Source organism: Octopus bimaculoides, chromosome 2 (assembly GCF_046866305.1).
Source record: "Octopus bimaculoides isolate indiv1 chromosome 2, ASM4686630v1, whole genome shotgun sequence".
NCBI lineage: Eukaryota > Metazoa > Mollusca > Cephalopoda > Octopoda > Octopodidae > Octopus > Octopus bimaculoides.
Genome location: NC_142929.1, coordinates 169374413 through 169399284, shown reverse-complemented (window position 1 = coordinate 169399284; position 24872 = coordinate 169374413). Strand labels below are relative to the sequence as shown.

Here is a 24872-nt window from a genome sequence, read left to right as displayed (position 1 = left end):
ATTCAACAGACACCTCAAGCAGCTTCCCAGCAAATCCTGTGCCAAACAAACAAACGGAGACAGTTTTTGACTTGGAAATAAATTCTTCCTGTGAAGTTTAGGTCTCTTATTGAGACCCAGTTACTTTATAAAGACCAATTTAACTGGTGAGAAATGTGAATAACAATACTAACAATAATAATTACAATAACAATGCTAACAGTGATGAAAACGACAGCTGCAGTGGTGTACCATTTAGCCCTATGTCAGCTCTGCGTCAAGCTGGTCTATGACTAAAGGCATTCTATTTGTGACCAATAAGTCTTTGCATATTGTTTATTTTTAGACTACATTATCCAATATATTGTTCCTTTTTTCAAAGATGATAGGTTTGATCAGAAAGAGATTTTGGACTATTTCTAGAAACTCCCTCACTGGCTTGTGATGATCAAGTTGGTGAAAATGTGAATGATGATATTAGTTAGCATGACCCTTTTCTAGTGTTAGTAAATTTCACAAATTTTTAGGGAAGGGGTATAATCAGTTCCTTACCTCTAACCTAATTTCGATAGGTCCTGGCAACAGGGGATGGAAAGTAATATGAGTATCAACCAAGATTTGATCTCAGAACATAGGAACATAGCTAAATTATACATACAAGTCATTCTTTTTGGCTGCTCTACTGTCTTAACAACAATATTAATAATCAAGAATCAGAGTTGCTTTAATCATAATTACTAAGTAACAATGATATAAACTGTCTTTGTTGCTGCTAATATTATTGACATTGTTTCCATTGTTGCTGGTGGAAAATCAAATTCATCAAAGTAGACATTTAAAGAGACTGGCGTGATTTGAATTCAAGAGGACAAAGGTAATTATCATTGATTAATCATAATTAGTCAGCAATACACCAATTATCAAGATTATGTGCCAATGGTTAATATATCCAACATAATCTGTTATAATTAAACAGAACTTTGATTCATTATACTGCTTATATTACCAAAGATATTTTCAAAAACTAGAAAGAAAAAAAAACCCACAAAGGTTATTAATCCTCATCAACAAGTTTTAACTCTCAGAGTCAAGCTATTTTGATAGCTATTAATCCATATAAATTCAACTCTAGTTACAAGCAAGAAGATATTGTTAAACACACCGAGATAATTATATTTGACTAATAATGCTAATTACAAAGAGATAAAACCAGGATATTTAGATAGTTACTGGTCTTTTTCCTTAATTTCAGAATTTAATCAGATGGGGACTCCTTCATAAACTCAGGTGTTTATCTATCTCTAACTTTCAGTGTGATCAATTTCCCCTAATCAATCACAGGTGACATTTTTGTGAGCAGAATTGAACTCAGCACTGCAAGCCAAAGAAATACTCCTCAATTTCAGAATGTAGCCACTACTAACAAAATGCTGTAGTTCTTCTTGACCTGTAGTTTATTTATAGACAGACAAAGTCATTTGAGAATTCAGCAAGTAGACACAATGCAGTACAGTAACTGCCAACTTAAATTCTCCATTCTTATTCTATTAATTACAAAACAACAAAAATGAACTAGAGACAATGGAAATCTAATGGATGGTTAGGATTATTCAAAGGTAGAGACCACCATTACAAAGGGTACAGACCGTAAGAATGTAAACATCTTACCCATGTTAAGATTAGTGAAAATAAAAGAACTATTAATAATTTACAATGCACTTTCATGTGTTTCCACATGGATGGGAAAATCAGTTTCATGTATATCACTAGATGTAGTCTCCCTCTAGTCACTAAGGTGCAGTTTTGAATTTGAAATGTCAAGTGTCATTGTTATTCTTTTACTCAGAATCACTCCAGTTTGTTTGCTTCATGGAAGGGCAGCATTCAATATTCCATTTTCTGTGAGCTAATGGTGTATCAAGGGTTGAAATTTACTGAAGACTTCAAGTACAGTATGAGAACAATGTCACTATGGACTGTCTATGAATGAACTGAAAAGTTCAAAAATGGTCCCATCAAGGATGAGTTTGAAGTTTAACTACAATCGGTGCTAGTGGTATAACTGAATGAGTCTGAGACATGATGCATGGATGACTATTGACAAAGTTGCATATAATATGAAAATTAGACAAGATTATGTCTATCAAATCATCCATAGCAGACTTGGCTTTAGTAAAGTTTGTACAAAATTGGTCCAAACAAAATCATTCCTTTTGAAAGACAAAAATCAACACTGAAGATCAAACATGAATAATAATACACCACTCTGAACTTGAGAGCAAACACTAGATACAGAAAACAAAACATCTACTATCACCCTTTAGAAAAATGTTCAAAACTCAACAACAGGAAAATTAATGCAGACAACTTCTTTGGACTAACAGGGGCCAGTATCAGGAGAAAGGATCAACAGTAAACAGTACCTATTTACATGCTTTCTTACTGGTTCCATCAACCTAATTTCATTTTCAAAGTATTATTTGATCCAGAACTATAGTAGAAAACACTTGCCCAAGGTGCAGCACAATGTTATCAACATGAAGTCACAATTGTGAAATGATCTTCTTAACCACACAGTGCATGTGTCAGTTTCTAGACAATGGCACATGTTGGACCTTACATGTTATTAGAAACAATAACTATAAAACATTCTCAACTGTTTTTTTTTTTTTCTTTTATAATTTGTACAAACTTTTGGACTTTTAATAAAAATGGAGAAATTCTGAAAATATAAGAAAACAACCTCACCTGCTCTATCTTAATTTTCTTGGCTGCTGTCTTTGATTCCATTCCTTGGTTGTATTCTACCTTTTCCGCTTGCTGTTTCTGCTGGCGAGTCAGCCCATCCAGGTCTTGTTCGTAAGTTTTCAAAAGACCCTGCAAAACAAGAAATTAAATAGGTCGTTAGAGTTATAATAAGGAGTAACATGAATACATGGACCCACAAACATGCACAAACCTTTGCAAATGCACAGACACATACACACAAAAACACAAAGGAAACGTGAAAACACGCTTCACAAAGCTAAAATTGCATCACAAAGATTAGATTTCAATTAAGAGAGAGCATATTCAACCTGCACTGCCATACCATTCAAACATCTCATTACACTACAGAACTACACACACATCATCTTACACAAAGCTACTCACTCACACATCACGCTTTGCTACAATACTGCCTATACATGTACACTAGAATACTTCTTACATTCCCTATTATACTGCAATATTGGTGTTTCAAAATTTAAAAACAACCAAATAAAATAACTCCAATAACATTAGGTAATCAAAGTTTTTGGAAAATAAAGCAATGCAAATGGCACTGGATCTTGTCTTTAAATCAACAGGCGTATTTCCATCTTATTAAATCTCTTCAGAGAAGCATATTTATTTTCACTAGTAAGACTTAAAAGTGAGTATGTGTATGTGTATATGTATATATATATATATATATATAAAGGGTAATCCCTTTGGTCATGGATGACCATGGGATTGCACCTAGAAAGTTCCCCTCCAAGGCACAAGTCCAGGCAAGGTTGTTTATGGAAGACCAGTAGTCACCCATGCATACCAGCCTCCCCTCTCCATGCCACTGATGTTATCCAAAGGAAAGGCAAAGGCCAATATAGCTTGGCACCAGTAACGTTGCAACTCATCTCTACAGATGAGTGATCTGAACCAACGTAATGTGAAATAAAAGGTCTTCCTCAAAACACAACACACAGTCTGGTCCAGAAATCAAACTTATAACCTCATGATTGTGGGCCCGGCGCTCTAATCACTGAGCCATGTGCCTTTATATATATATATATATATATATATAAAATCGTGTGTTAATTTGGAGGAGACACATAGTTTAACAAAATGAAGCTGTTGAGTCGTCACGGTTTTCCGTAGGCAACTGCATACAGTGTCTTTCAGTATATATATATATATATATATATATATATATATATATATATATATATATATAGTATAGAGCTGCTCACTACAGCATGAGTAAAACATAAAATTGATGATTGCTTTCATCATATCGACCATCGGTTGTGGTGGTGGTGGTGGTAACAACAATGATCATCATCATGATGTATACAGATAGATGATATGGAAGTGATAAAAATAAATTCTGAGAAAAGGTTATGAAAAGGTCATGTGTTCACAATCTTTGGTGGTTGCATGGAAAGCAGCTTGTTTCATTTGCAGGGAGAATGCCAAAGAGGTAGGAGGTGTTAAGTAAAGACTATCTAATTTCATTGAAAGACATTTCAATAACAGAGCAATATTTATAGAGCTGGCAATGGCTGGACTGTTAAATCAATACCAGCTTCTCTCCAGAAAGCTTCATTTTGCTTAAACCATTGCTTTCACTAAATATTTGTCTCCTCCCATTCACAGAAGCTAATTACTTTGAAAGCAATCAAATTTGGTGTATTAAGGAAAAGCAAACAATTAAATGAAGTAATTTCTTTCTAGATTAACTCACACATACATACACTCACCATCACACACATGTACTCTCTCTCTCTCTCTCTCTCTCTCTCTCTCTCTCTCTCTCTCTCTCTCTCTCTCTCTCTCTCTCTCTCTCTCTCATTGTTACTTCAATAACTTCTACTTGTTTAAAACAACCAAGGTTATACAACCACCACTCAATGCAACTCTCATTTTGCTGTTGCTCTTGTTGTGTCTTATCTCCCAGACTCTGTACTAGGGTCATTGCTGAAGGTATACGATACCTAAGCTGATGATTTACTGAGAATACAATAGAACTAGAGATACATGCAAAAAGAAAAACTTGACATACCTGCATTTCCATTTCAAATTTCTTATCTTGGAGTTCTTTTGCAACCTGGGCCTTAACAATAAGAGCTTGATATTGTTTGTTTTCAGATTTCTGTAAACGTTTCATTTCACGGAGATCTTGCTTCCTACAAGAGAGGAAATAAGAAAAAAATTGGAAAATTAAACTAATGAAATCAGCTCAAATTTATTTGAAATTAAGTGCAATTTCATAAATATCTGAACTCTTCAGAGATAGTGAATGGATTAACAAATTTCTTCATTGAACTTACATGTTAAGAAGTGCAGTAGTATAGAGTAGAAAACTTTAGTTATAAACGCACTGGAAAATGTTGACATACATATGAAATAATAATAATAATTTCAAACACAGGCACAAGATCACACATTTCAGGGGAAGAATAAAGTTGGATTATACTTTGTTCATAATAATGAACAGCGATAATAATAAACTTGCTACATTTAAAGAAATCCTTACTAGACACAATCACATCCAACACAGGACACTTTCAATTCAATTGCTCAATTCATAGAACACATACACAATACAATCTTCAGTCAATTAAATATTTCTCTACAAAATCACTATCCAATAATATAACACAACACATATTCTAATAGAATAAACACTCAATATAACACAACCAACACATCACCCACAAAAGCTCACACAACTCATATTTTATGCGACTCTCACTCAATAATATAACTCAACTCATACAGCTTATATTTTGCACAATCACCACCCAGCAACTGGTGGAACAGTGGAAACTTGTATGAAACCATCGGAATGATGATGACAATGAAAATGATGATGGCGATGATGATGATGATGATATGTATTTTAAATAGCGACTATGATTACCATGATGCAACAGAATGATGAGCACTCTCTAAGGTTTGAAGATTAAGTATAAAGATCACCAAAAGAACACAAAGAAGACAAAAGAAAAAGAAAATAATCAAACCAATCAAAATTTAGCATTTATAAATGCATGATCAGAGATAATACATCAAATGTCAATATATTTCAGAAAATTAGAAACATAATTTGATCAGATTCTATATAACTAAAAGCAGTTTGCCAAAAATGAACAGCTGCTACTATCTTAGATTTAGAATCCAACACCCTCACTGAATAATTTGAACATTTTGACCAGTAATTTACAAAACAAAAAGCAAAAAACAAAAAATGAAAATAGAAGCCAATAATTATGGGGCTTTTAGAATATCACTTGTATGCTTTAAAGAATTTATTTAGTCAGCTAGTTATTTATTCATTGTACAACCCATCTTCACTACTTGCCCTTCTTAGCAATCCATTTATTTCTATAATCCAGTTAAGACTAGAACCAGACATCAAACTCAAATCAAGAACTATTGATTGGTCTGCTGAAGCAGCAGAACAAATATCAAAAACTATTGCATTTTTTATAAGCAGATCTAATAGCTTAAAACACCCGTGTATTTTTGCCAAATACTAGGAGCCCCAGATGGAGTGAACAGACCTTTTAAATTGCATAATTGGCTACAATGAATGTTGTTGTTGTTGGCAACGACGGCAGTGGTGGTGCAAGGAAAACACCAAAAAGCCCTACATTGAATTATATATGCATGCTCCACACTAAAAAGCTGAGTCAGTCAGAAATTAACCTAATTAATCCGCTTAAATTATGTATGTGTTTATATGGGTTCTTGGAGGTGTTTGTTTATACATACGGGTGCTTGGTTGTATGTATGCGTTGAGTGATGGGAAGTGCAGGGAAAAATGAGAAATGTATCTGTCTGTCTAATGAAGAGAACGTGTGGGTTTGCGCATAAGAAAAAGGATACGTGCATACATTTTCAACAGAAATTATTTGTCTGTAACTGGAGGAGAAATATTGCACCTATATGTGCAGAAAAGAAAAACCTCTCTTTCGTCTGTTTGAATGTGTATATAAATGAGAGAGAGAGAGAGAGAGAGAGAGAGAGAGAGAACAGCTGCTGTTTATATGTGCGTTTATATGAGAAAGTATGTACAGAACATACAAGATAAATAAAAATAACCAAACCAATTCACCATAAGCTAGCATGATCAACTAGAGAACGCGATGTAAAAGAAGAAAAATGATTTCAGCATAATGTAAACAGCAGTCATTATTCTGAGAATTCTAGCAAATAGTTGATAATGGACAGCTTAGTTCAGTCAGAATTTATTCATGACTAACCGATTCTTTAGAAGTGAAGTGGCATTCAGTTGCCAATATCATTTTGATCTCAAAAGTACAATATTTCCACTGATGCAATATACTACGACCTACACTCCCTTTCTCTCTCTCTCTCTCTCTCATTGCAACAACAATGGCACCAGCACAATCCTTTCAACTTTTGGAGACTTTGAAGGACATGATTATCGCCAAAGAGAAACAACATAATATTATAATGCAAGGTAAACTTGTCTGGTTCTGTGTTTGTGTGTGAGTATGCAAGCATGTATGTGAATGCATACATAAATACAAACATACACTTCAACATATATTAGTGTATATACATGCTTGTATGTGCATTTATATGTGTGTGTGTGAGAGAGAGAGAGATAGTATTTATGTATGTGCGCGTGCACGCGCATACATACATGCATGTACAGAGTCTGCCTTAGAAAGCCAAGTGTTTCTTTAAATAGCAATAATTTGACTGACTGAACTAGAGTGATCATTTGTGTTGTACAGTTGATATCATTTTACTCACTGTGAAGCAATGATATGCTTTGTCAAAGTACATGTGTGATTGAGACATTTTCAAAATTGGAGACTTGGTCACTCAAATGCAGCAAAATTTTTGATTGAATTTTAATGTAGGCCATCATGAAAAGATGGCCTAGTCAGAATGCAATATTGCTATGGATACAAAACGTCAGGTCAACTGGCTCAGCTTTGATAAAGGAGATCATTAGGCATACAAACTATTTAGATACTAGAGAATATCAAGGGTATTTGACAGGCTACATTGAACAGAGTTTGTTATTTTGCATCAAAGCATAGTGCTATACTAGGTAGACATCTCAAATCACATTGTACAATCATAATTTCATACAAATAAAAATCTAAGTCACCTTGGCTTAAATTTTTATCTTACGAAATAAATCAGAGCAATTCAAAAATGCCATTGGACTCACATCTTCCTCATTGGTGCACTATTGGACAACTATACTATCATTATGCCATTGATGGTAATATCTTAAGAATTTTCATATATAGGTGCAAGCATAGCTGTGTGGGAAGACGCTTTCTTACCAACCACATGGTTCTGGATTCAGTCCCACTGCGTGGCACCTTGGGATAGGGTTTGCTACTATAACCTTGGGTCAATCAAGACCTTGTGAGTGGATTTGGTAGACAGAAACTGAAAGAAGCCTGTTGTATATACGTGTGTGTCCTTGTGTTTGTCCCCTACCACTGCTTGACAACTTGAGCTGGGGCATTTACATACCTGTAAATTAGCAGTTCAGTAAAAGAGCGCAATAAAATAAATACTAGGCTTTAAAAAACAAGTCCCAGGTTCAATTTGTTTGACTAAACCCCTTCTAGGCAGTGCCCCAGCATGGCCACAGCCAAATGACTGAAACAACACACACACACACACACACACACACACACACACACACACACTTATAATCAACAGACTTGAAAGAGGCTAGTGCTGGTCTGCATCAGCAAGACATTATACCATAAATTTGGTAAAAATAGTACACTGAACTTGCTGTGATGAGTGGGAAATCCAACATTTTGGATAATGCCTTTCTTCAAGGAAAGTTAAAAGGAGAGAAATAAATGATAGACAGTAGAGTTTTCACTTAGATGTAAAAATCTGCTTGCAAGGAATGAAGCCAGTATGCTCCACTGGATGTGTAATGTCAGTGTGCATACACGACAGTGGCCAATGACAGTACCACCTGATTGGCACTTGTGCCAGTGGAACATTAAAAGCACATCCAAGCGTGATCGTTGCCAGGGCCACAGATTGGCTCCCGTGCCGGTGGCACATAAAAAGCACAATTCGTTGCCAGTGTCACCTTACCGGCACATGTACCGGTGCCACATGAAAAACAACATTCGGGCATTGCCAGTGCTGCTGGACTGGATCCCGGGCAGGTAGCACATAAAAAACACCTTTTGAGCATAGTCGTTGCCAGAACCGCCTGACTGGCCCTCATGCTGGTAGTGTATAAAAGCATCCACTATACTCTCAGAGTTGTTGGCATTAGGAAGGGCATCCAACTGCAGAAATTTTGCCAGATCAGATTGAGCCTGGTGCAGCCTTCTGGCTCACCAGTCCTCAGTAAAACCATCCAGCATGGAAAGCAGACGTTAAACAACGATGATGATGACACACACATATACAGACATGTATACACACACACACACACACATATATATCAGCAAACATTACATTTATATCCTTGTAAATGTACATTTCATTTAATGCTGGACTGTTTTGATTTCACTTCAATTAGAATTCAAAAAACAGTTTGAGTCTTTTTTTTTTCTTTTTCTTTTTTTTTTTTCAAATATATACTTTCAGTTCAATCCCAGACAGACCAACAATTAATTTCATAGTCACACTTATAGATCATAAAATAAACTACAAATATTTCCCTTTGAAATGATCTGAGCAATGTTGATGATCACAGTCACCACTCCTGATTTTTTGTGACCTTATCAAGTCACTACCAAATCAAAACACACAAGCATGACACAAAATACATTTGTGCTAGGATTCAAAGTGATATCAAATTTTGATGTGCACCAGTATATTTAATGTGCAAGATACATTCCATCACAGATACTTTGTATTGTAGTCATTACTCAAAAGCATCAACAGGTAAATGTGGATGATAATTTTTCAGATTATTAATCTTGTCTTCAGAGATTAAAGATTTTTTTTTAATATTTCCATCTGCACTAGGAGAACTAATGATAATTTTATAAACAACAATTCAACTCAAACATTTCAAAGAAGGAACATGTCTCAAGTCTCAACATGGCTCAAGTCTCAACATGGCTCAAGTCTCAGCATGGCTCAAGTCTCAGCATGGCTCAAGTCTCAGCATGGCTCAAGTCTCAACATGGCTCAAGCATCTCTATTCTCTTTCATATAAATACACTTAGCATTATCAAGTTTCACTTTGTTTAAAAATGAAAGGATCAATTATTTATAATGCTACTGAACAGCAGGTTAACCAACAATAAATTGCATTACAATAATAATTCATTCATTCATTCATTCATTCACACACACACACACACACACACACACACACAAGAAATATGAATTACTTTGATTCTCACACAATTACAAAATAGCTCGTGTAAAGTCCCTCTTCATCAACACTTCCACCACCCACATAACAGTCATCATCAACTGACGACCAATACCATGACTACTATCATCATCTGAGTGATACTACAAATATTAATGTCACCATCATCAGCTACAAAAGAAATTAAAAAGGCAGAAACTATGACAACACAGGTGGTGATGATGATGATGATGACAGGAATAGATATAATAATGGTAGAGATGAAGTTAACTTCATCATGATCATTTTGATAATTTAAGCAATGTAAAATAGAAACTCTGTGTGTGTGTGTGTGTGTGTGTGTGTGCGCGCGCGCGCAAGATGCAGGCATGGCTACATTGTTGAGAAATTAGCTTCAGGTTCAATTTTACTGTGTAGCACCTTGGGGCAAGTGTCTTCTATAGCTGAGCAAAGCCTTGTGAGTGAATCTAGTAGGCATAAACTAAAAGGCCATCATGTGTGGCATTATTTACATCTGCAATCACTTGTACTAAAGTTACAACAACAGCAGGAGTCAATTCGTCTGTTAAAAAATTGTTCGGTCACTTCATACCATCAAAGCTACGTGAAAAACAAGTTTTGAAAAACAAGTGATGGTTGGCAGCAGGAAGCGTGTCTGGTGGTAAAGCAATACCTCATATAACACTCACCCAACGCATGCAAGCATGGAAAAACAGACATAAAACAAATGAACAAACATATATAAATTGTTATTGAGTAACAAATACTATTTACACTGTTATTACAACATTTGTAGAGTTCTGAATAACTTTGTGCAAATTCCACAATATAGACACCTAATTTCCAAGTTTAAACTTCTACTTAAGATGATAGAAAATACACCAGTTATATAATATACCTGAACACAATGTGTCACCCAGTCCATGAACTGAAACCGCAACCTTACGATCATGAGTCCAACACCTTAACCACAAGACCACATAACTTCACTAATTCTCCAGAAGTACTAGGGTAGATTTAATTGACTATTGCCTCCCCACAAAATTTCTTGCTTCGTACCTAAATCATTATTATTATTATTATTATTATTATTATTACATGCAATGTTAAGCAGCAATTATTTTTATTAGCAGCAAGAGTAAAAAAAATTTAAGAAATAACATTACCGACATATAAACAGTGACAATACATAAGGTGTAATAAATATAATACATAAAAATAGTATGTAATAGTATGAATACTTGAAGAAAAAAAGATAATATCTCAAGGACGATGAAGGATCATTATCATGCCAGTTGCCCTCCACCTGCAGCAGCCACTAGGTGAAACTAAAGGGTCACATCGTTTGTTAACAAATTTAGCATAGTCACCCACCTTTCATAAAATTTACCTGAGAGCAGATTTTAATAGTAATAGTATTAATAGTAGTATTCTACTACAAGTAGTAGTAGTAGTAGTAGTAGTAGTAGTAGTAGTAGTGGTGGTGGTGGTGGTGGTGGTGGTGGTGGTGGTGGTGGTGGTGGTGGTGATTTTTAACATAGCCACAGTCATAAATCATGGGGAAAGGGTATAGCCAATTCAATTGACTTTCAAAGGATCAGGGGTAAAAGTAATCCCAGTGGAATTTGAACTCAGGACATAAAGAGATGTTAACTTAATACCACAAGGAAATTTTGTCCTTCATCAACCAATTCCACCATCTATTAATAATAGTTTGATACATTTGCACATGGCTACACATTTGCAGGTGAGAGCAATAACAGTAAATGAATCTATAAATCAACATCATTCTTATCAATCCTGATATGGTTTGAGTTCAGAAAACAAAACAAAAAAAATATTGTAAGGCAACATCTCACCTGAAACAGTAACCCCTACCACTCTACCACCTTTCTAAGACAATGGTGATGATGATAGGGACAACAATGATGATGATGAAAAGCAAATAAAAACAGTTATACATAGTTCCTACAATAATAATCATAATAAATATTGATGCTAGAAGCATCCTGATTCTCCTACCTAATTTCTACCAGCCCACATTGCCAGTACACTTTCGGAAGTAAACATTCATTGTGGTTTGAAGGCAGTAGACAGAAACACTGACAGAAGCACATAACTCTGTTGACCAAAGCAAAATGACCACAGCAGAGCTAGGCTAATGGGCGATATTAACATGTAAAATATATATATATAGTAATAATAATTACTAAGGAAAAGGAAATAGAGGCAATTAAAAGGCTCCACTTGAAGTTTACATGATGTACCACAACACATACACCTACACAAGCTGATATTGTATATGTGTATGTGTCACAGTACAAATGATTTTGTATTTAAATGTATCTGTATGTATTTATTTAAGACTGTATAATCACATAGCTTCATGTATGTGCATGTGAGCAAGTAGGTATCCATCAGTGACTGAGTGAGCAGCTAAGTGCTTTTGTAAGTAAGCGTCAGTGAATGTCCCTGAGTGACTGAGTCTGTCTGTGAGAGTCACTATGCGAGTGTATGTTAGTGTCAGTAAATGAGTATCGCTGAGTGCATGCATTTGTGTTTGAGGCTGAGTGAGTACATAAATGTGAGCAGGTGAATGTCTATGATCAAGTGAGAGCCTGAGTAAGGGTTGTGCCTAAATAAGCTAAAGTCAGTGAATGAGTGCTTGTGAATAGGTGACTGTTAGCTAGTGCGAGTAAGTAACAGTGAATGAGTGTCAGTGAAGTACATGAGTGCCCATGAACAATATCACTAATTGAGTGTCAAGGCTTAGGTAGTAGTATGAGAGTGTGCAACATAGTTCAACTGTACATGTATGAGTATTTGAGAGAATGTGTCTGTACATGCAGACGTGTGTATGTATGGATACATGAGTGCCTTGGCAGAAACGTTAGCACACAAGGCACAATGCTTGGCAGCATTTCGTCTGTCTTTACATTCTGAGTTCAAATCCCACCAAGGTCGACTTTGCCTTTATCCTTTCGGGGTCACTAAATTAAGTACCAGTTGCATACTGGAGTCAATCTAATCAACTGGACCCCTCTCCAAAACTTTTTGGGCCCTTGTGCCTAGAGTAGAAAAGAATGTGTGGAGGAATATGAGCATGTATGTCATACAGAGAGAGGGGGGAGAGAGAGAGAGGGAGAGAGGAGAGAGAGAGAGAGAGAGAGAGAGAGAGAGAGAGAGAGAGAGAGAGATGTGGTTTTATTGAAATAAGAGGCAGGGACTGGGGGGGGGGGGGGGCTAGAGAGACTATAATCAAGCAGGTCAATGGTTCAAGAGGACCAATGCCAATGTCCTTTACAACTGAAGATATTATGTTCTTGCAGCAAGCAGTTGGAAGTAATAAAGTGCTTATTATTAAATTTGTTGTAATCACAGCCCATATTGTTGTTTGTAATAGGAGAATTTCACACTCTTGTAATGAAATGGAGAAAACATTACTTCATATTCCCAATGTGCCCTTCCCTCATAGGGCTCAATTAACTCTATTTACCTCCAGCAGAGAATTATATTTTATTTATTTATTTGTATAACCATCAGCATCATTTATTAAGAAGAGATATAAGAGATATGGTGAAATTAGAAAGAAAAAGATAAAAATCTATTGAAATAAATGTCACTTTGAGAAACAGATAACTATATAGGAAATTGACATGGTAATGAGAAGGAAAGAGAGATAGAGAACAAGAGAAAGAGACAGATAAAGCAAAGAGAGTGAGGTAGAAATAAAAATTATCATAGTAAAAACAAATAGCAACATATCCAGAAACACTGAAATACAACTAGGCAGGCAGCTTTAGAAAATATGATGAAGTACTGCTTAACATAGAAAAAGCTCCCAAATATTTAAACATTTCTGGTTAAATTATAATTAGTGGTCAACAGAAGACAAGAATAAGAACTGAGAACTGCACAATTCCACTTGGCTTTAGTTTGATTTCTAAAACAGCTGAATAGCTACCATGGTAAAAGAAAACAACAAATTTTACTGAAATTTGCTAAATATAAAAACCAAAGAAAAAAAAAACAAAGAGGTAAAAACAAAGTTTCCAATAGACTAGGACAGACATCTATTCCAAAATTAAAAACAGTTCTTGGAGTGGAGTTGAAGGAGATAAAGCATGAAAACAACAATAGCTGATATCTAATCAAACATAGAAACCAAGAACAAGAGAGAGAGAGAGAGAGAGAGAGAGAGAGAGAGAGAGAGAGAGAGAGAGAGAGAGAGAGAGAGTGTGTGTGTGTGTGTGTGTGTGTGTGTGTGTGTGTGTGTGTGTGTGTGTGTGTGTGTGTGTGTGTGTGTGTGTGTGTGTGTGTGTGTGTGTGTGTGTGTGCGTCTCTTGTTCTTATTCTTAACCAAGAATTATAATACAATGGACAGAAGATGAAGACTACAAGAAGAATTTTTGTAAAAGTTTTTTTTTTAAAAGAAAATAATAATAAAAAATTGCGTTAAACACTACAGTAGGATTAATAAACAGTTACCTTGGTAACTGCAATAACTTCAGATTTCTGGACAATTCTGTAAAAATTTTCATTAAAATTCTAACAAAAGGTACTCTATCCTTTCTTATAAATTTCAACTTGAAAACAATTGAGACAGACAAATCAATTGTTGTTCAGGATCCACAACAGAACAAGACAAAAGAAAAAAAAAAGACAGACAAATCTAGTTCAAGAGAGAAGATACTGCCATATGAATAAAACTAATGAATTAACAGAGGTATATCATGCTGAGAACTGAACTAGAAGAACAAACAGAAAAAGAATCCTTCTTTAGCAGCAAAGCAAAAAATGTTTTTAGGAGAAAAATTTTTTTTCCTATTTATGGAAATGAAAATCATAGTTATTAAATATTTTTTTCATAAGCTTTAATAGAGACATCTAGCTTGATGATGATGATGATGATGATGACAACAACAATCATCATCATCATCACTTTTGCTGTCTTCGTTATTACTATTTATATCTCTCTATGGAAAAATCACAAGACTTCTGAACAAAATGCTCAGGTTTAACTTTGCCTTTCATTCTTCTAGGATTACTAAAATAAAGTAAGAGTCAGGTACTAGAGTTGGTATGACCAACTAACTCCTCCTTGCCTCCAGTCAAATTTCTAGTCTTGTGCATTTCTTCCAGCTTTGTGTTCTGAGTTCAAATTTCACCAAAGTCAATTTTGCCTTTCATCCTTTCAGGGTCGACAAAAATAAGTACAGTTGAGCACTCAGGTAGATGTAATCAATTTCCCCACCACTCAAAATTGCTGGCCTTGTTCCAAAGTAAGAAAGTATTATTATTTTTTTTATTATTATTATTATTATTATTATTATTATTATTATTCACGATCAACTTTGCCTTTCATTCTTTCAGGGTAGATAAAATAAGTATTAGCTGAGCACTGGGGTCAATGTAATTGACTTATCCCCACCCCAAAATTGTTGGCCTTGTGTCAAAGTTTGAAATCATTATTATTATTATTATTATTATTAATTATTATTGCAGCAAGTTGACAAAATCATTTGAGCATTGGAGTAAATACCTTGCGGTATAATGGTTGTGACTCTTAACAATCCGAGTTTGAATCTTACTGATGTCGACCCCTTTTTGGGGTCAATGGTATTATCTAAATCCTTCTCCTCAAAACAACTGGCCTTGTACCCAATTCAGCATCAGCAGCCAACAGTTAGTTCAGAGGAGCACAGGTCAGTGTTGTAGCAATCTGAAATAGTATTAATGTGCCAGAGGTTGCAGTGTGCTGGTCAGTGAGTCATTGCCAATCAGCAGCATGGCCTTCTTTCAGATGCAATCAAGATGTTTGTTTAAACTAAAGATCTTGTCATAGTCTATATGGATTGTATCTAATTGCAGCACTGAGCCCAAGCCAAGTGATTTTGTAGAGATTCTCACATTGGTTTATGACCCAATGAGTTGCAAGGTGGTATTTTGTAAAAATGAGGTGGAGCAATAAATTTCCTTAGTTCCCAGGTTGAAATCAGTATGTATGGCAATTAGTACATAGTCAATTAGTGGGAAAATCAGAAATGAAGACATCAAACAAAACCAACTTACAACATGAACTGAACTCAAAATCATGAGCTGCCGACATTTGTGTGTCCCTCCCATGTCTTCTTCACACACACACACACACACACACACACACACACACACACATATGGTGGTGAATGAAAGAAGGAAACAAATAGCTGAGCAAGGCAGCCTGTGTTGGTGAAAGGAGACAATTTGAGAGACACACACACACACACACACACACACACACACACACACACACACACACACAAAGAAAGAAAGTGCTGAAAGAGGCAAGATAGAAACAAGGCATTGTATGTGACCTCATCTGTAAAAAAAAAAGTATATATTAGAATATGTATAGCTGCACTGAGAGAGAGAGAGAGAGAGAGAGAGAGAGAGAGAAAGAGAGACAGAGAGAGTAGAGAGAGCAAATGTGCGTGCATGAGGTTGAGTAAGTGTGCCCTCTGTCATACAGAAGACTACGTACATATACATGCATTCCGATACATTTGCAGCAACACATGCAATATGAAATCTCCTTCGATTTCTTTGTGTCTGTTTACAAAATGACGTCAGAAGTAATTGTTTTGTTTGTTTTATTATTTATGTTTTACTCATTTGATTTTATGTACCCATAACATTTTATGACTGTCTTTGTATCATACCCGTCATCCTTAGCAGCAAATAAAACCATAGTAATAATAATAACTACTACTACTACTATTACTACTTCTACTACTACAGTAGTGAGCTAACAGAATCATTACAATATTTGAAGAAATGTTGTGGTTATTCCTTTGGCTTTTTACATTCTGAGTTCAAATCCCAAGGTCAACTTCACCTATCATCCTTCTAGGGTCATTAAAATAAACTACCAGCCTAGTACTGGGTTGATGTCATCAACTTAACCTCTCCTCTCAAAATTGTTGGCCTTGTGCCATTATTATTATTATTATTGGTCTTCATGTTATTCCTTAATAGCAACTTACATTAATAAAGATCCACTGAAAATTATTTCAATGTCGCAAAATCCTATCTCCTTTCCCTTTAACAAATTTGAGGGTTTTTTTGTTGTTTTTTTGTCTTTTGTTTTTTTTTTGCTTTTTATCTTTTTATTTTTTCTCTCATTTTTTTTTTTAAAACACGTGTAGCAAATAGTCCATAAACATTCAGCTGAGAGGAACATAAGCATATCACAACCTAGTGAAAAGCAACAATTCCATATAAGAGAGAGTGTGTGTGTGTGTGTGTGTGTGTGTGTGTGTGTGTGCGTGCGTGCATGCGCACGTGTGCACTTCAAAAATAGTACTCTACATAAACCTGAGGTATTTATGTACATTGATTAAAGTTCATCATCATCATCATTGTTGAAATGAAATAAACACTTTTTGAAGTAACGAGTAAACAAGAGTCTAAAATTAAAATTACACATATTTACATATATAGGCATATAAGCATATATACATATACACACACGCACATGGGTGCATGTACGTATACAGTTACACAGAACCTGCATACAGAGAGAGAGAGAACAGAAATGAATAAGCAAGTGAAAAGTGGAACTGACACACAAAACAGGAGAGAGTCCATGTACAAAAATCATTCAGTGATATTTATGTCTATTGACAGTCACGAGTAAAAACACAAAATGACATCACATTTGTAATCAATATTCATTAGAAAAAATAAAATAAAACCAATATACAAAAGCCTATAAATGAACACACTAAATACTTTCAAAGCACACATGGACCTACACACACACACACACGCACACACACACACACACACACACACAGATGATATTCTAGAAGAGTCTAAGTGATGTGCAAAAGCATGATCAAGTGTCATTCAACTTGAAATGGTGAGTAATGGTGTCAGAATATTGGAAGTAGCTCAGGTTAATAAGGATGATTACTATATATTTTTTTTCCCAAAATTATGATAGAGAAGAACAACATGTGAGACTTCTAACCTCAATAGTAGCAGCAGTAACTGAATAACATTGTATTATTATTATTATTATTATTATTATTATTATTGCAACTGCAACACAAAGTTGTCAAAGTATGTGTGTATGCATGTATATAAAACTAAACTATATTTACAAAGCCAATGTAAGCTAGAATATATCAATAACTGCCGTCTGTTCATATCAAAGATAGCAAGCAGATGTTGGGTCTTTTAGAAGTTACACGATTTACAAATAAAGGAGACAGGCAACTTTAAAACAAAACAAAAAAAATAAATCAATCAAAAACAAAAATACCAAGAAACTGATGCAGAATGTAAAGAGAAAAACTTGCAGCAAAATATATACAAAGTCTTTCGAGTTGCCTATGGATAGGTAAAAGATGCATGAACTTAGGTTTCTATCTTTCTGTTTTTCTCTCTCTCTCTCTCACTCACACTTGTTAAGTACACTACAAGTTCAATCTTTAATGCAAGCCATTTAGCTTAAAATATTTTCTCTTGGAAAAGGACTCTACATCACAACACCCCATCTTAGAATATACAGAGCCTTGTACTGGTCAAAAGAAACAGTCACATTATTCATTTATATACAACATACCCATAACTAATCGCACACATGCACCCACTGCACAAGAGCATACAATTATCCTCAAAGTCCGTCACACAAACTCCAAACCTTTTTTGGTCTTTTTTCTTCAATATACTGTTCTTCAAAGCTGACATGTGTTATACATGTCTACAGCACAATATTTATTTATATGTCATGTCAATTAAAAAGCCCAACAAAGGTTAGTAATCTTACTAACCTTTTCTAAATTCTCCCTTTGTCAAACAACTATTTCAAAAGATCTAGGAAGTTCACTTCTTTATTCTCTTATTTTTTTCAATACAAGGACATAAATCAGTTGGTACTATAAAAGACACCTCTGCATAAATCCACAATACAACTTTATTTGAATAACTCTGCCATAAGTAATCAATAATGGCCTACATCATCATTTTCATGGGTGAATCTATGACCTTAAAGGGTAGTAGAAACATCCACTGATGACTACATTATCGTATAGTGAATCTCAGGTAAATTTGGCTAGGAATAACACTAGCTATGCTTACTGAGTTATCCTTATCATGTGGGATCTACTTACAGTTAAGTGGACTATGCTACTGAGAGTTGAAAGCCTTGACCACATCACAATGTTGTACCAGTAATAGGATATTCCCTGTTAATCACCACTCAGCTGCTTTCATCATCCTCTTCTTAACAAAACAAAACAAGAAAATGAACAAAATATAAAGATTCTTTAATTTCTTCTCTGTGACCCACTCTCCTTAGTAAATTCCCAAAAATGTATTTGTTCAGACTTATCAATGAATGAGACCAAATGCTGTTTAACATGTAACCATCATCATCATCATCATCATTTAACATCCATTGTCCATGCTGGTGGATAGTTTAACCATAGCTAGTAAGCTGGGGTGGGGGGATTGCACCAGACTCCAGTCTGATTTGGCATGGTTTCTACAGCTGGATGCCCTTCCTAACACCAACCACTTTACAGAGTGTGCTGGGTGCTTTTATGTGTCACCACACAGGCACTTTTACATAGCACTGCATGGGTACCTCTACATGTTTCCACATAGGCTCTTTTATGTGGCACCACACAGGCACTTCTACGTGGTGCCACCACAAGTGCTTTACATCACCAGAAGGATCACTTCTGCTGCAGAGTACAGGTCTTCTTGAGTATGGCAAGGCACCAGGTATCTCGGTCCTTTGTCGTCTTGCATGAAAGGTTCAACGTCCTGAGGTCAAACATTTCAGGCAAGATGAAACATCTTTGCCTTATCTGAAACATTGAAACTCACCTCACCTGAAGACATATCATATTTAATGAGTATTTTTTTTTTTTTCTTAACAATATTTCTACCAATGTAGAACCCTCACTAATTTCTTCGGATTATAATTCTTCCAACACCCCACTGAACTTAAAACGTCTAGTTTGAGACAAAGTTTCACTGGAATAATCTTTCCTGAGAGTTTCTTCCTGATAGACATTACCGTATATTGGCACGGGATAAATTGAATGAAGTTTATACTGTGATAGTTTCAATTCTGTATCACTTTCATTTGAATTTCCATCTACATTCCAATTAAACTAATTTATTAACAAGCTAGAGAGACAAATACTATTGATTACAATCATCCATTGAAATAACCATTGACAAAGCCTAAGAAATTACAGTCGTTGTTGTTGTTAGTGTCGAACACCTCTACCACTGCAATCACCACTCACTGGACTTGCTTTCTGTAAGTAAAACAGACACATAGGAAAGGAATAACATTTGATATTTTAAGCCAATACTAGTCAAACTTCATCTCATGTGGATTAAAGTCTAATGGCAAACATCAATTACTCCAATTGGACATGAAAATATGGTGTGTGTGTGTGTGTGTGTGTGTGTGTGTGTGTGTGTGTGTGCAAGTGTGTGTGGGTGCATGTGTATCTCTATGTGCATGAATGCATTCATACACATGCGTGTGAGTATATGAGTACACATAAAAGAGAGAGAGAGTGTGTGTGTGTGTGTGTGTGTGTGTGTGTGTGTGCATGTCTAAGTACATGTGTATGTGTTCTTATCTGTAAGAATGCATTTATAGACCTGTACACAAGAGAGGAGATGGCATGGTTGAATATCTCCCTGTATCCAGCCACACAGTCAATATTGTGACAACTCAAACATGTGGGATTGGGTCTCTACCACCAAAAGCATCAATCACTTTTGCTGAGAATAGAAAGTCAATATTTACAGGGAGTGGGTGTAGTTAAATCAATAGATCTCAGTATATTAATGCAGGTTATTTTATGAACCCCAGGGTGGGAGTTTGCAAATGAGAGGTGTAAATATTTTGAAATATTTATTTCATCAACCATTTCCATTGCACTCTCGGTTACATGTAATATCAATAGTATAAGTACAGCAACAACTACAAAAACTAGTATCACCACTGCTGTGTCATGATAAGTATAACAAATCTATTATCATTACCACTACAGTAACTATTATGCTACTACTATCATAATCACTATTACTCCAACAGTATTGCTACTAGTACTACAACAATGTCACTTTCTCTAATACAACATGATCTTATACTACTACTACTACTGCTACTACAAGAACACCAATACAATGCTTTAACAATGCTATTAATACTGTATAAGAATGCCAATAATTATCATACAATGCCAATACTAATGTAAGTGAAAGAAAAAATATAGAACAGCCATTTAAATGTCGACTCTCAAGAGAAAGAAATAGTGTTATTCATTTTCTGATGCAGTTTTGAATATGAATAGAAAGAAACCATAGACATGTCGCTACACAGTACAAAATATGACTTCAAACTGATAGATTAGTCAAAGAAACAGTCTGGACACCATTTGCCATTTTAATACTGGACTAAACAGAAAGTGAGTTGAAACTATTTTGATATTCAGAAGTATTCAAATTACCCATTCAAAATAATGCATTTTAAAAGACTTCATTGTTGTTGTGGTGGTGGTGGCGGTAAAGAGTTATGGTGTGGTGGTAGTGGTGATGATGGTTGTCATCAATGTCATTATCATTATTACTTGACTGATACTTTATTTTATTGGTTCTGGAGGAATAAAAGTCAAAGTAGACTTCAGCAACATTTGAGCTACATTCTAAGTTCAAACCCTGTTAAGGCCCACTTTATCTTTCATATCTTCAAAATCAACGAAATCAAGTACCAGTCAAATACTAGGGTTGATTGCATTGACTAGTCCCCACTCCAACCATAACCACCTCAACCAAATTACAGCCCTTGAGCCTAAAGTAGAAAGATAATAATTATCATCATCATCATCATCATCATCATCATCAAGATGGCAAGCTGGCAGAATTATTAGCACACCGGACAAATGCTGAGCAGTATTTCTGAGTTCAAACGCCACTGAGGTCAACCTTGCCTTTCATCCTTTACAACATTTAGCATAATCTGTCAATGTTGTGAGTTCAAATCTCATTAGAGTCATTTAGCCTTTCATCTTCCACCCAATCTAGTGAATGATGTAAGCTTGTTTAAATTGATTTTCTTATTATAAATTAGCATCACTGTCTTCCTTATTAATAGAAGATACAAAATGTTTGACAATATGTAACATCATTTCTCAGGGTACTAATTTCAAATCAAGCTAAAATTGAATTTTGCTTTTCCATTGCCCCAGGATTGAACAAATAAGTAAGAAAATAACAGCACAGCTAATTCAATCATCATTCATCTTGTTCAACAGCTGATCTGGTCCCTAAGACATCATCATCAACATTTAACATCCATGGGTTAGAGGGTTCAACAGAATCTGACTAGCCTGAAGGCTGCATTAGTCTTCAGTATCTGCTTTGACAACATTTCTACAACTGGATACCCTTCTTAATACCAACTTTACAAATGGTACTTGGTATTTCTTTCATGGCACCCGCACTAATAGAAATATACAGAGCAATAAAAAGGTTGAAGTAATTGAGGGTCAGATTAGATTGTGTTTAAATGACTGCATTTTGCAAGTCCTTGAGCAGACAACAGTAAATGGGGGGGGGATACAAATTTTGTTAAGCTTACAACTTGAAACAGAGAGAAAATACAAACCTTTAAAAGATATATGGCTCAAAGGGTTGTTATTAACATAGATAGCATTTAATTTTTATTTTCAAAAAAGTTAATAGAAAGGGCATTTAATTTTATATCGAAATCGAGTGAAATTTGACGACTGGCACCCATGCCAACGTCGTCTCCCTCATTGGACACGAAACTCAGCTTGCTAAGACTTATTGGGGAAATCGAAATCGTGATGGCACCTGTGCCCAGCGTCGCCTTTCTGGCACTTGTGCCCGTAGCATGTGTAAGGACCTTCGAGTGAGATCGTTGCCAGTGGACTGGCTCTTGTGCGGGTGGCACATAAAATACACCATTTTGAGAGTGGCCGTTGCCAGTACCGCCTGACTGGCCTTCGTAGAGATCGTTGCCAGTGCCGCTGGATTGGCTCTTGTGCGGGTGGCACATAAAATACACCATTTTGAGTGTGGCCGTTGCCAGTACCGCCTGACTGGCCTTCGGGCCGGTGACTGGCCTTCGTAGGATTTTCGAGCGAGATGGTTGCCAGTGCCCCTGTACTGGCTCTTGTGTGGGTGGCACATAAAATATACCATTTTGAGCGTGGCCGTTGCCAGTACCGCCTGACTGGCCTTCATAGGATTTTCGAGCGAGATCATTGCCAGTGCCCCTGAACTGGCTCTTGTGCGGGTGGCACATAAAATACACCATTTTGAGCGTGGCCATTGCCAGTACCGCCTGACTGGCCTTCATGCGGGTGACACGTAAAAGCACCCATTACACTCTTTGAGTGGTTGGCGTTAGGAAGGGCATCCAGCTGTAGAAACTCTGCCAAATCAGATTGGAGCCTGGTGTAGCCATCTGGTTTCACCAGTCCTCAGTCAAATCGTCCAACCCATGCTAGCATGGAAAGCGGATGTTAAATGATGATGATGATGATGATTTAGATAGATTACTAAATGAAGAGAGTATTAGCTCATTAGCATTCAGCCTATTCTGTCAAATGTAATGCCTATTTATTCATGATGTTTTGAATTAATCATGCACTATCTCGTAGTTTTGATCTCTTGATGTGATCGTTTTATTTTTTGAAAGACATTGTAAGATAGGTATGAGAGGCTGGATCTGGCAGGTTTAAAATTAAAACAAGTAGAATATTTGTGCCTTAATATGACTGGTTTAAACGCTAAAAGGTTAAACAAATGACTGAGAGATTACTGACTCCTACACTGTCTGAAGCCAAAACAAATGAATTAAGAGCTAAGTAGGTATCCCAGTTTGATTTTATGTTTTAATGTTTGTTTGCAAATGTCACTGAACTTATGTTTCCAATCATTCCCACAAGATCAATAAGAGACAGTAATTAGAGTGGTTGGAGTCAATAATCATTACTTTGTCCTATACATACACAGAAATTAAATCAGTATCATCAACTGTCTGCTTTAAGGTGAAGAAGATAAGGTTGTCGTACAGAACTGCTCCAATATAGAGAGTACGATAAATATAAATACATAACTGCATCTCTCAGCAATTTCCTTCATAAATTTATCTAATTACCTCTATGTAAGAATTTCCACACGCACATACACATGGCTGTGTACATTGCTTCAAATAAAGAAAACCAAACATATATACAGTAGATTTTGTTTGAGATGTCTGCCCATTCAAAGGTATTCGGGTTTTTAAAGTTTATGCAACAAAAGAAAAATGCAAACCAACACAAAATCAAACCAAACCAGTTGACTCTAAACTTCTGCTATTCACTTAACACACAACAACAACATCACTAACAACAACAAAAAAACAGCAGCAATGACAACAACCACAACAACAGGCAAAGATCTATCACTAATAATATTTATGTCAGAGAGAGTAGAAAAAGAAAATATTAGCTGTAGACAACCATAAGAATATTATCGATCCTGGAGGCTAAGGCGGCTGGCGATGAAGGAGTAAGAAAACCTGGTTAAATGTCTATTGATTTAGCACCGCAGTGAGCAGAAATGTTTGTTTGACTTGGAAAAATTTGGTTTTCTTTTTATTTCTGTAAAATTTATTTGTAATTTTTTTTATTTTTTAATCTTTCTTACTACTTTGATTTCTTTCTTTTTTCTATTCACTGACTTTAGATTTCTTCCTTCTTTC

General features: G+C 35.6%; 1 protein-coding gene across 2 annotated transcripts in view; it reads right to left on the bottom strand.

Moving 5' to 3' along the window:
* LOC106869338 (serine/threonine-protein kinase 10) overlaps nucleotides 1–24872 on the bottom strand; it is a 220233-nt gene that overhangs the window by 8724 nt on the left and 186637 nt on the right. For both annotated transcript variants that reach the window (XM_089348059.1, XM_089348060.1), the window contains 2 exons: nucleotides 4784–4907; nucleotides 2728–2856 (listed from right to left, as the gene is read on the bottom strand). In XM_089348059.1, the coding sequence (XP_089204185.1) occupies nucleotides 2728–2856; nucleotides 4784–4907 (253 nt within the window). The remainder of the gene's footprint in view (nucleotides 1–2727; nucleotides 2857–4783; nucleotides 4908–24872) is intronic.